Source organism: Eschrichtius robustus, chromosome 20, assembly GCF_028021215.1.
Source record: "Eschrichtius robustus isolate mEscRob2 chromosome 20, mEscRob2.pri, whole genome shotgun sequence".
NCBI lineage: Eukaryota > Metazoa > Chordata > Mammalia > Artiodactyla > Eschrichtiidae > Eschrichtius > Eschrichtius robustus.
Genome location: NC_090843.1, coordinates 20,607,613 through 20,620,219, shown reverse-complemented (window position 1 = coordinate 20,620,219; position 12,607 = coordinate 20,607,613). Strand labels below are relative to the sequence as shown.

Genomic DNA, 12,607 nt, shown 5'->3' with positions numbered 1-12,607 from the left:
CCAGAGCTGAGCCCCCAGCACGGAGCTGATGCCCACGTGGACTTTAGGCTCAGCAAGCCACCCCATGAGGGGTGGGGGCACCTGGGGGCAGGTGGGGTGCTGGCTGCCCCCAAATCAGTTTAGCACGGGAGTGCTGGGCAGGCCCTGGGGGTGCTGCCGTGCCCAGCCTGATGCCAGTCACGGGGCAGCCAGTTCAGAGAACACATTTTACGGTAGGGCCACCAGAAGTCACTAGAAGCTGCATGTGTCCAAAGTGGGTGCCAGGTGTCAGGCTGGGCTAACTCATAGGCTTACGTGGGCTCTCAGAGTTCCCACTGCTTGAGGGAGATGGTGACAAGGACAAAATCCTGCCTTCTTGACCCTCAGATCCTTTCCAAGTGGGACAGGCAGCTCCTGGGCGCAGGGATCTGGGCGCTGACATCAGCTCACTCAGCTGGAAACACCACTCTTAGCAAACGCCCCTTGCCTTCTCCACTGGTGTCCCTTCCTGTACGGGAGCAAGCTGGGGGAAGGAAGCAGTGGTATATGTCGTGCTGTTCAGGTCAAGCTTTGTGTTTGTGGTGAATAATCTCAGTTTCAGGCAGACACACTTGAAGCTTTGGCTGAAGCTCAGATTTTTGGTGCTTTGGTAAGTAGAGATGGCTGGGTAAAGACCTTGGCCCAAATAGCTATGTCTCTTCCATCTGAGCCTCTGCCCCTTTCTTTCCAGTCTTCCCCCTTTAGTGCCAAGGCCGCGGTGAAATGCTGACTGCGTTAGGCCTGGGAAGTTCCCATGTAGCCATCCAGGCCCCTGTTGGCTTGGAAGAGTCAGCTCTTTCCTTGTGTTTGAAGTGGCACTGATCTGAAGGTGGCCTTCCCTAGAGAACGCAGGCACACCTGCGGGCCTGTGCCCAGTTGCTGGGGGGTGGCAGCTCTGTGCTCCACGTCCCTCACACCGGCCAACTCCCGCCTGTGTGCATCCAAGACCAGCCTCTCTCCCTTCTGCCGCCTCATGAAAGCCAACACTGTTCCACTGCCCAGCCTCGCCACAGCTGTGCTCAGCCCGCAGAGGGGAGACAGGACCGATGGCCCCAAGCTGGGGGACAAAGGCAGTCCTAATGCACCCTGCCCTTGCCCCAGGGAAGACTGAGCTGGGCATAGAGGGTGAGAGAGACTGCACGCAGCTAGGATTAACACGATTTATTTCATTATCAGTCTTACAAGTTGCTGAGGTTGGGCAAAGCCAGGATAGTAACTAAAATCCCGGGCACTTCTGTCAAGTGACAACCCGATTAGCAAGGCCCTGTTACTGAGCAGAGGGCAGCGGAGGGCACCCCAGGAACCACAGCACCTGCAGCAATGTTAAAAGCCCCTTCCCAGAGGCACCGGGTGGGGCTTGGCGCGTAACAGCTGGGGGCCACTCCATTGGCTCTTGGTACCCACTGACCCCCTTTAGCGGAGGCACAGAGGCCTCCGGAGGCACCAAGCGGGCAAGATGGGCTGGGCAGACAGCAAGATTGGAGCTTTCCCACCGAGGCGCTGTCTCTGGCCCTGATCTCCCCATCCACACGGCAGAACTACGCCCCTGGAAGGATGGCAGCCCACCCGCTTCCTGGGGTGAGCCCTGTAGCCGGCCTGGGATGTGGCTGCTGCTTACTCTCTTTTCTTCCCTAGTATCAAACTGTTACCTAGTTACAGTGTGAGGAGGAGGGGACGGGCACTTAGGACCAAAGGTGGAAGGTAAAAACCCCTTTTCTACCCCGGTAAATAGGCCCAGGCTTCCTGGGGCTACACTGATTAAGAAATGGGATCAAAGCCCAGGGATCATCCCGTCTCAAATCCACCACTAGTCTTCTGTGGCCGTGGTGACCACCCCGCGAATACGAGCAGCGCTGGGGTGTCCGTCCCCACTAGCCGGCCCTGTGTGGGGCAGTGGGCCTAGGGGCCCAGCAACTGTAAGCGGGTCTTGGGGTTGTGGCTCCGGTCCAGGCCCAACTCGGCCCAGCCTCATCAGCTTTGGTCTGGGTTCCCGAATGGCGCCTACTCACCCCCTTGTGTTGAGAGCTTGAGCGTTAGAGGGGAAGGGGGTGGGCAGGAAAAAAGAGCAGTTATTTTACAAGTTTTTTAAAAGTTACAAGAAGGTTAACTTTGAGTAAAAAAAAAAAAAAAAAAAAAAAAAAAATAGAAATCTTAAACCAAAAATCAAGCAGAGGGATGCTTCCCTCTCCTCCCCATTCCCTTGTAAAGAGCGGGGGCCCGTGGCCCGGGAACACTCAGATGATGGTGCAGGACTGAAAGGCGCCACCCTTGCGGCCGCCCCGTGTGGGCACAGCCTTGCCCTTCCCGTAGTACCCCGTGAAGATGGCCCTGACCTCCATCTTCTTGGCCAGGTTCAGCATCCAGCGCCCACTGCCCAAGGAGTAGAGCTTGCCCCGGCTGAGCTCACCCACCTCCTCGCCGCGGTTACCCCCCTTCTCCTGCTTCACAATCTCTAGCAGGTCAACACCCGTCTGCACGGCCTCCACGTCACCCGCGCAGCCCAGGGTGATGTGCGCGCGGCTGCCCCGCGACAGGCTGTCAGAGGGGGACAGCTTGTCCACGTCGTTCGGCCACAAGGCCAGCTCCTGCTCGCTCAGCTCTACCCGGGCTCCTGTCGTCTTGGGTGTCACAAAGAGGGCAGAGATGGTCAGCGTGAAGGCCTTGCAGTAGGATTTCTTCACCACCTGTGGAGAGAGGACAGAGGACTGAGCTGGAGGTGGCGGCATCGAGAGAGGGACAGTGAGTGCCACCGAGCAGAGCCCGCAGACATCCACATCCGTGGCCATGTGCTCGGAGGATGTCTTTCCACTGACACTGTCCAGGCTGCTTGAAAAAATGAAGGTGCCAGAGAGGCAGGAGAGAGCAGGCGTGAGACGCAAGGCTTCCTGAGCTCAGGCCGGGCTCCCCACCCACTAGCTTCAGGGCTCATTCACCTGTAAGAGAGCGCTGAGGCTAGAACCTTCCTCAGCGTGAGGACTAAAGAAGAGCCTGGCAAGGGCTGTTGTCGTTACTACTCGACTCACCCTGTAAAAGCACCCTGGTATCCAGGCACTATCCTGGAGGGTGGGGTGAGGTCAGAAATAAAGGACTTTGATCAAAATCTACTCCATACACTTTGGCTTACATTATATCTGATTCTCTGAAAAAGCCCATCTCTCCGATTTTGACCATAAAATCTTCCCTATTTTGCTCACAACCCCTGGTCCTAACAGTGTCTAGTGCATAACAGGTGCTTAATAAACATTGCTAAATGAATGAACAGTTAGAGATGGGAGTGAAAGTGCTGTGTTCCTTCATGCAGCTGTGGTAGGTGCTAGGGATACAAGGTGAACCACACTGTAAATAGTGCTGCCCTCAGGGAGCTTCCATTCGTGTGGGAGGAGACCAATGAATAAACAAGTAAGACGGCTGCCTTAACCTAGGCAGAGAAGTGGGGGAGCTGGCAGAGGGTCAGGGACGGCCTTGCTGTGAAGGCAACCTGAAGGAGGCTGGAGTCGGCCACGCCCGGTGGTTAAGGATCCCATGTCAGAGGCTGTGGGCGGGAGACTCGGGCTGTGTGGCAGGGACGGGGCTGGTACCCCTAAGCCAATAAGCCTCCCTATCGACACTCCCCACTTCAGAGCACAGCCAGGCCTCAGACTGGGGGTAAGGGACTTCTAGCCTTTGGAACTGAACACAGGCTTAGGGGCCAGAGCAGGAGCTGCTGCCGACCAGCATTCTCTGCGCATGTGCAGAAGGAACGGGCTATGGTGGGCAGGCCCTGGGGGGCACTAGACAGGCTGCCGGCGAGCTGGGGATGGAGCCGCCTCTTTTCCTGAGAGGCTGTCTGGTTTGTGGTCCCTGCCTTGAGCCGGTACCCTTCTCCAGAAGACCCTGCCCTCTCCCCACCTCAGCCAGGTGTCCCCGAGGAGCACTCACATCCTGCTGGGTGTACTCGTCTGCCCCAGCGGCCTTCCCATAGTCACAGAACTTGGTTGTGCAGTGCAGCACGCCCGGGGGTCTCTTCCCAAAGTAGCTGACCAGTTCAATCTTCTCCCTGGGCTCATCCCCAGAGACAACTGAAGGGAGAGAGAGTGGGGCAGTCAGGGCGGGAGAGCAGGGGCATTGCAACATCTATCACCAAGACCATGGGAGACCCAGAGGAAAAAAATCGGACATTAAGTATAAATTTGCAATCCACTATAATTGAGCAATCCACTACCGTTCATTAGTTGGTCAAATTAATAGCAACTTTGGAGCTATGAAAAGGTGTTGATATAAGTTCCCTGCTTTACGTTCTACAGATTTTTACGTCTCTTACCCAGACGTGAAAACTAAGGCACTTGTAACCCAGGGGTAGGTGGCATATGCCAAGGGAATCTGAACTTCACTAGCTACACATCTGAAAAGAGGGAAGCAGGTCATGAAAAATGGGGTAGAAAGAAAAAAGAGGTTGGGAACTGTGTGGTATATGGAAGGAGCCAGAAACAGCATAATTAACATCCAGCCCACTTCCAAGCCTGTGGACCTGGGGCAAGGGATTCACCCTAATCTGTCAATCAAATACAACTGGGGGTGACCACACATCCCAGTTTTCCCAAGACCACCTAGGTAATTATTAGTCGTGCCCCATTTCACTCAGGGGCCACTTGAACAAGAAGTTACCTGGTCACTGTACTAATAGGTAGCTTACAGCCTCGTTTGGTGGAAGCAAGCCTATAATGGGCCTGGTGCAGGAAGGGTCTTGGGAGATAACAGGATGACATTATGTGGCTGGTAGTTTCGATGAGACTTGGGGTATCTGATTTCAGTCTCTAGACTCTAAGCCTTGTGGCTAGCTTCAGAGTCACTAGGCTTTTCCTGTTTACCCCCAGGGTTGAATCCCTGTGAAGGAGGTCGCTCACCCTCCACAGGGGAGGGAGACCTCTACTCTGAGGGCAGGCCTTGTTTGTGGCCCATTACATTTCTCCTGCTGTGTCCTGGGCAGAAGGATCCCAGTTTTTAATGGTAAAAGCAGCCTCAAGAGGCAATCTCCAGGGCAGAACCAGCTCTAACTAGGAGCCCTGCCTTGGGAGCTTCTCTGTCACGCTATTCACAGGTACAGGGCTCACGCCTGGCTGGTGCAGGCACCACAGTTCCCCGGTTTCCCAGCATTTGAATTTTAGGAGCTGAGATAAGAGTTCTCTGAGAACTTATACCGGCACAAATTACCTCTGACAACGCAAAGAAACACGGTGGGGATATTTCAAGTATGAAGATAGCCTAAAATCAGGGGGAACTAGGAATGAGTTAAAGGAAGAACAGATGATTAGTGGGAATGGGTGACATATTCCCCAATGGGCCACTGGAGAAGGAGGGCCACCAGGGTCCTTCCCTATCCCAAACCTCCCCTCTCGATGGAGCAAACAGCCCCTGCAGGAGCAAACCCTGGTCCAACCCAATAAGGGGAGGCCCCTCTAGAGGCAACAGAGTCGAGCTCTCACTACAGCTTTGGGCAAACCCTGTAACCCTTCTGGGCATTTTCCCATCTGCAAAAACGAGGGGCTAGACTATGGAGACTGTACTCTGGAGCTGTGGGATGCCACAGGAGGTGCACGGGATAGCTCAAGGCCTGGGAACCATCGCCAGTGGAGTCACAATAGTCCGAGTTGTAATTTTTCTGCAGCTTAGGGTTGCATGGCATATTCTATTCTAGAAAATAGTTCTGCTGCTAAAAATGAGTTTGAAAACATCGGACCAGATTCTCCCTCCAAGGTTTTACGAAATGTTGATGTACTTCCTGCTATGGCAGTAAGTAATTTGTTTTTCCCACCTCTGAGACGGGGTCAGTGGCCTAGATCCAGGCTGGGAGAGCGCAGATGGGGAGCAGAGGGCAGGAGGAAGGGTGCGGTGAGAGGCAAGGTGCCTGGCAAACGCCTCTCCCATAACCCACGGGGCGTCCGCCACCCAAAGCGGCCTCTGCCGGTACCAGGTGAGCCCCCTGCCTCCCCCAGTGCTTTGAGAACAATGGTCCCGTGCACGCAGCACGCCGTGCCCAGCAAGAGGGGCTTACGAATAAGGCTAACTGCCCCCCACCCGCCTACCCCGCCACCTACAGTGTCGCAGCTCCCTCTTGAAGGCCTTGTGGTTGCCCAGCTCCTCGAGGAAGGCCTGGCCGGCTTTGCGGAGGCCCTCGGAACTCTTCTTGGTCAGGAACCAGCCGAAGTAGAGCGGCAGGAAGTCCTTCTCCAGCCCAGGCTTCAGCTTCTTCAGATCGTCGGCCGACAGCTGCCACTGGTTCTTCTCCTTGAGCTGGGCACAGTCCAGCCGCCACGCCGTCTTGGGCTCCACCAGCACCACCTGGTACTGGTACTGGTCGGCCATCTCAAAGAGTTGTTCCAGCCGCTCCCGCTCGTGGTTGGTGTCATCGAGCACGAGGACCCGGACGTCCCGGCGGCAGTAAGCAGCCAGGTCCTCATCCAGCTGCTTGTACTCCTCGGTGAAGCCCCCCCGGGCACCGGGGGTGATCTTGTAGGTGTCGGCGGACACCATCTTGGTGCCATCCCGGTACCTGTCCACGATGACCCGGGCCAGCGTGGACTTGCCGCTCCCGGGCAGGCCACGCAGGATGAAGAGCGTCTTGCATTCCTGCAGCGTGGCCACCGTCTCCTCATCCTGCAGGAAGGGAAACTGCAGCTCTGGCTTGTCCTTGGTCCCTGAGGATGACATTTTGCGGAAGAAGATCTTGGGCAGGAACGTTTGGCTCTTTCGGGAGAAGCCTCTATTCTGTGTGAGGAGGGGAAGACAGACATCAGCCAGGTCACTCGGGGCCACCCCGCCAGCTTCGCCTCCTTGTCTCTCGCCTCATTCTAACCGGGAACCCCAGCTGGCTCAGGTGCTACGGCCCTGATTGACAGGCACCCCTGGTGCCTTGGGCACCCTCCCAAGCCGTGGGTTGCTGGACCGTCTCTCCTCGGTCCTTGAGACCCGAAGGCTTCTGGCTTTGCAGGATGGAGAGGGATGCTTGTCTGAGCGGTCCTAAACTCTTTCCTCTAGTGCGAACCGTAGCCTCAAGGATTAGCCTCAAGGATCGCCCACTGCTGCCACCTCGAAAGGAAAACGGTGCTGGAAGTGCGTGCAGGGGAGGGCCTGAAGCCTGCGTTTCTAGGAGTGAACCCTAACTTTATATTCCTGGCACTTATTAAGGATGACCTCTTTGGAGGTGGGGGGCTCTATGTCTGGGCAAAGCCACAGCGGCCGTGGCCCTGAGGGCACAGAGCAGGGTGAGGGTGGAGAAGGGTCACCCAAAGACCGCCTCCCTTCCCCCAACAATGCCAGCGACAGATAATACTCTCTTGTCTGGGATGGGGGGACAATGGTCCCACAGAAGGGCTGGCGGGGGGCAGGGCAGGAGAGCGCTAGACAAAGGGCTTCATTCAGCACGCCTGCCACCTCCTCCTCCTCTGCCCTGGGCCCCCCACAAAGTCGTGGTCTTTGTGCCTGCCCCAGGACTGGGCGGTTCAGGGCACCTGCGTCCAGGGTCTCGCTCTGCTCACCCCTCGCTGTGTGTCAGCAGCACCTCTCTGAGCCACTTGTTTTCCTGCCTGCTAAAAGCCACAGGTGACAATCAATAGTTTTTACTGTACAGCGCCTTCTCCTCTAAACCGGGAGGCCCCACCTCCCGCCAGCACCCTGAGTGCTCAGCTGGCGTACATTTATCTCAGACAAGGCCCTGGGCAGGGGAGGGCGCTGAACGCCAGCCCAGCGCGGGCCCAGCGCACGCTACCCCGGCCCAACTGCCAGCCGGGTCTGCTCCGGGGCAGCACCTTCTGCGGAGCGGTTCCCTTCCTCCTCCAGCGCCGTCCCCACTCCCCACTCCCCCAGCACCACCCCTACCTCAGGCCTGTAACGGACAGCCAAGAAAGCCCCGACTCAACTCCGGAACCTCGGGTCCTCATTTGCATGCCACTTCCTCTCCCAAATTCCCCAATACTCCAGTTTTCCATTATGGTGCCACCCCGGCCCGGTCCGCTTGCTCCCCTCCCGGCCTTCCCGCGCCCGCTCACCATGATGAGGAGGGGGCGCCGCCGTCTCCGCACCAGCTCTCCGGGGCCGCCCGCCTGCGCGGAGGGACACGGAGTGTAGCGGTGACGCGACCCTACTGGGGGCCGCCTTACATAGCCCGGGGGCGGAGCGCGCGCGGGCGGGCGCCGGGTGGGCCGAGCCCGGCCCCCTTTGCGCAGGCGCGGCGAGTCGAAACCCGAAACTGACTCGGCGCTGGGGCGGGGCAGCCGTGCTGCCGGCCGCCAGCCCGCACTCCCGCCGCATGGGGCACCCGGGCTTCGAGGCACCTGTGCGGCGGCGGAGGCTGGGGGGTGGGGAGCGGAGGGCTTTTGCGGCCTCTTCTTCTTGTACAAGGTAATGATGAACTCCTTGAAGAGGCAGGCAGTCACCCCTCCCGGGTCCCGCGCCGACATTCGGTTGAGGCGAGGGAGGGAGGGTCGTGCAAGTACAAGGTCGAATCCTGTCTTTATTTTAAATTTTGATATTTTACTCATCATCGGGTTTTGCATTAATTTTTTTTTTTTACAGTATTGCGTTAAAATACTTTCTCTTCCTTATTGAGTTTTTTGGCCCTACGTTCCTTAAAAGTTGCATCTGAAATGCCTCACTTGCCTCCCCCTAGTCTGGCAGGTCCCAGCCTCTGCCCCAACCAACCACAGCCATTTCAGGAATTATGGAGCCGGGACTAGGATGGCAGTGGCCAAAGGGATAGATGAATCATGTAATGAAATCCTAACTCGCGTCCTCAGCTGCTCAGCCACGCCCTCTGCGAAACCACTGAAAGCTCAGTGGGTGGGTATTCAAAAGAGCTTCCTGTGCACCAGGTGCTGTGCTAAGCACCCATATAATCTTTACACCAGTCACTGAGGCAGGTACTCGTTATACAGAGGAGGAGACAAGCTGGAGGAGCCTGGTTTACTTGACTGTACCGCCCGGCCCTGGGGTGGCACAGGTGGGTCCAGCCGCAGCTCCTACTCTCAGCTGCTCCCTGTTCTTGGGCAGACACCTTCCTTCTCCCTCTGGGCTCCTAGAGCCCCACCAGTGCCAGCGTGCACTTCATTCTGTTTTCAAGGCTTAGGGGTTTACAAGTAGGTCTCCCTCACTGTGTGATGCCTGAGGCTGTCCCATCCTTATTTCTTCCAGAAAGCCTCCCACAGTGCCCTGCACACAGTAGGCACTCAGCAAGACAAACCAATGGCCAGCAGCTGGGAAGATATACCTCTACTCCCAGGCCTTTCTCTTTCCTCCCCCCTTTAAGCTTTTTGAGTTCCTTGGAGCTCATCTGTTTCTTCACTCTCCTGAAACCCTTTCTTCTTAGCAGCTTTCTCATTTCTTCCATGAGGTCCTTGCACAGGGCCTGGGGAGGAGGACCGCATTTCACACCTTGGTCACATTCTGGGTCAGGCCTTGTTTGGGGGTCTCCGTGTTTCTCACCTAATCAGAACATCAGAGTTCTGCTTGGAAAGTGGTACCCCATGCCCGCTTATTCATTCGCTAAGGCTCTTCTGAGAATGGGTGGGGGTAAGGAGGTAAAATGACAGACTCAGGGTTTGTAAGAGTGAAAGATGCACATTTAAAGGGAAAACAGTAATAGAAAGAGACAGAGGTGACCTGTGGGACCCAGTCCACATGTTTTCCTATTAGAGACAAATCTCAGCTTGAAGGTCCAGTTTAATAAGATCTCCATGGTCCCTGTGAACACCAGCCTCCTGATCCTAATGCCTACTCGATGGCTTCATTCATCTTCCTTTTCATCTTTTTCCATTTTTTCAGAATTTTCTGTTATTTCCGGTTCTCTTATTTCTCCCGATTCCGTTTTCCCCAGTGCTTCTGACCCTCTTCTGCCGATTTCTGAAAGTGTCTTCTCTAGTCCCTCGGATTCCCTTGTGCTTGATTCTTCTGAGAGGTTTTGGTCCAGTTCTGAAGGCCTCCTGTAAATTTCTCTTGTTTCCCCTCTGTTCACTTCTGTTAGTTTCCTGCCTGCTTCTCCAGATTGTCCCTTGGCAACATCTCCTGGACCTCCCTCCATCGCAGCTGGTCCTTTTCTCCTTGAGGCGCTGGCTTTTTCTACTTCTCCTCTCTGCGTATGTTCTTCTGGTCCACTAGCTGTGCTCCCCAGGGTTTCCTTAGACAAGTCACCTTCGGTCTCTTTCTCACTCTCCATTTGCTCCCGCTCCCACTGCTTCATCACCTTCTCGGGTTCATCTCTCATTCTCCTCCTCGTTTCCTTCTCCTTTGCCATCACTGTTATACTATCCAACGTAGTGGCATCTTCTGAAAAACAAGAGAAAGGAGGGAAGAAAGGTAGAAGTTTGTCCGTCTCTGGGCCTGGGGGAACCCCAGCCTGTGGGGGCCTGTGCTTCTAAGGGACAGCACCCCTTTCCAAAATGAGAAAAGGGATCATCATTTACTGGGCACCAGCTCTGTTCCTGGCGTCATGTGAGCGGCATAGATTATACCATTCGGTCATCAAAAAATTGCATAGTGTTACTGATTCGAGTTTGCAGTCAAGGGACCTGAGATTGATAAAGGGGAAATCACACACGATGGTTACACTGCAAATAAATAACTGGCAGAGCCAGGATTTGAACCCAGGACAGTCTGCCCCCAGACCACATTCTTTCTTTTTCCCTACGAGAACTAGCACAGGTGCTGGGAAAGGACAGAGGCTTCTCCTCCAGCATCCTCATTCTGCATTTCCCTTTGTCCCTGGGAAGCATATTCATCATTTGTTGGGAGGTTCCCCGTAAAAATGTGAGCAGATTGTGGTGGAAGTTCGGATGGAGAGCAATTTTACAACCCAAGGGATCTTTGCTCGTTTTTACCAGCTACAGAGAAAAGTTACCAATCCCTTCCTGAGTCTCCTCCACATTCTCTTCCGGGAAGCCCTGGTTTCTAAGCCGCCTATAGGGGCTCTGGGTTCAGAGCAGGAAAATGACGCGGTTTGGCAAAACACATGCAATGCTGCCACCTGCTGTCCGGGAGGGGAAGTGCCCAGCAGCTGCCGCTGGCCTCAGGGCCTTCCAGAGGAGTTTTCAGGATGCCTTTCCCAGCACTCCGTCGGCCAAGGGAGGAGGATGCTTGGAGCATCTGCCATTTCCCTGCTGTACCCTTCACATTACTGCTTCTGTGGCTTCTGAGAGCAGTTCCAAGGGTGTGTGGAGGCAGAGGCAGATCTTCTCTGAGGGGATCTGGCCACCACGTGGCAGGTGCTGGATAATAAAAGGCTGTCATCTGGCTGCTCAGGTGCCCAGAAACCCCATGCCCAAATTCCCGCTGCTGTACCTGGATCAGAGAGGGTTTCAGCCTTGGTGCCTGCAAGGGGCTCTGTCCCCCGAGGAGCCCGGAGCCCCAGCCCCAGCTCCCCTTTACTGCGATTTGGCTGGAGGGAGGGCCCCCTCAGAGGGGCGGACAGAAACTGCAGAAGCATGGGAAAAGCATGGGTTCCAGAGGTAGGCTGCTGGAGACTGGAAACCGCTGTGGGACTTTAACCCCTCTGCCTCCGTGTCCTCATCCGTAAAATCAAGCGTGGAATACTTATTTCTTAGTGCTCTGGGAGGGGTCAGATGAGTCGGTATGTATAAAGCTTAGACGAGTGCCTGGCATGCAGGAAGCACCGAGTGGAGGTCAGCTTCTCTTATCATCCCTGCCCCTCTGGGGCCCGTCCCTGGTCCCTGTCGACTCCGTGGGGCCTGGAGTCCCAGCCACTTCCTCTTCCCTCACTCCTTTCCTGGGAGCCAGTCAGACAGCCTAGAGCAAGGTGGGGATCAAAGGCCTCTCTACTCCCTGGAGCCCTCGGGAGAAAGAATGTGATAAGGCTAGACCGGCCAGCAGGAACATAGCCCTGCCACCTATGCACCTCAGCTGGCCCTCGGGTCCCCTGCCCCGACCCCTGCGCTGCCCACTGCTGGCCCTGAAGAGCAGCTGCCGGCAGCAGGGGAGAGTGTGGCTCTGAGTCAGACTGCTGCGTGACGTGGGCAGATCACTCAGGCTCCAGTGCCCCCAAAACAGTACCTACCTCCTAGGTGGTGAGGACCGAGTGAGATCATTCTGTCTAATGCTTAACCCAGTGTCGGGCCAGCGGTAAGAGCCCCCGCAGTGTAAGCTACTGTCATTCCACCTCTGTCTTTGCTCCTGCTGTTTCCCACCGGAAATGCCCTCAACCTTCCATCTCGTACGTGGAAAATGCTTGGGCATCTTTTGGAGCCTGAAGCGGAAGAGTCTCCCTCTTGGAAGCATTCCCTACCTCCCCACAGAACTGGGAGCGCCCCTGCCCGGGCTCTCACAGCAGAGCACCGTCCCCCTGCACAGCAGGCTCCAGCGCAGGAGCCCTGGTCGCCGGCAACTCTAATTGCCTGGCTTTCCCACTGGGCTGTGGGCTCCTCCAGAGCAGGGACCGAGCTTCTGTCTCCTCCCAAACCTCACACCTTCCTGGCACGTGACAAGCGCTCAACAAACAGTTGATGAATTGATTAAAGAAATACGGGAGTACTGAAGAAATAGGGCAGACAGCACGGGTTCTGACCCCGGCCCGAGGTCTCCCTCTCCTGTCCCAAGAAAGGCTGGG

At 56.0% G+C, this 12,607-nt stretch overlaps 1 protein-coding gene across 4 annotated transcripts in view; it reads right to left on the bottom strand.

Moving 5' to 3' along the window:
- Positions 1 to 1,164: 1,164 nt before the first annotated feature.
- LOC137755449 (2',3'-cyclic-nucleotide 3'-phosphodiesterase) overlaps positions 1,165 to 12,607 on the bottom strand; it is a 35,846-nt gene continuing 24,403 nt past the window's right edge. For 3 of the 4 annotated variants that reach the window (XM_068531607.1, XM_068531609.1, XM_068531608.1), the window contains exons 12-15: positions 10,232 to 10,314; positions 6,093 to 6,762; positions 3,937 to 4,076; positions 1,165 to 2,702 (exon numbers count right to left, since the gene is read on the bottom strand). In XM_068531607.1, the coding sequence (XP_068387708.1) occupies positions 2,253 to 2,702; positions 3,937 to 4,076; positions 6,093 to 6,762; positions 10,232 to 10,314 (1,343 nt within the window). In that variant the 3' untranslated portion in view covers positions 1,165 to 2,252. Of the gene's footprint in view, positions 2,703 to 3,936; positions 4,077 to 6,092; positions 6,763 to 8,042; positions 8,195 to 10,231; positions 10,315 to 12,607 lie in introns of those variants that run through there. The other variant, XM_068531610.1, reaches the window with a different exon arrangement.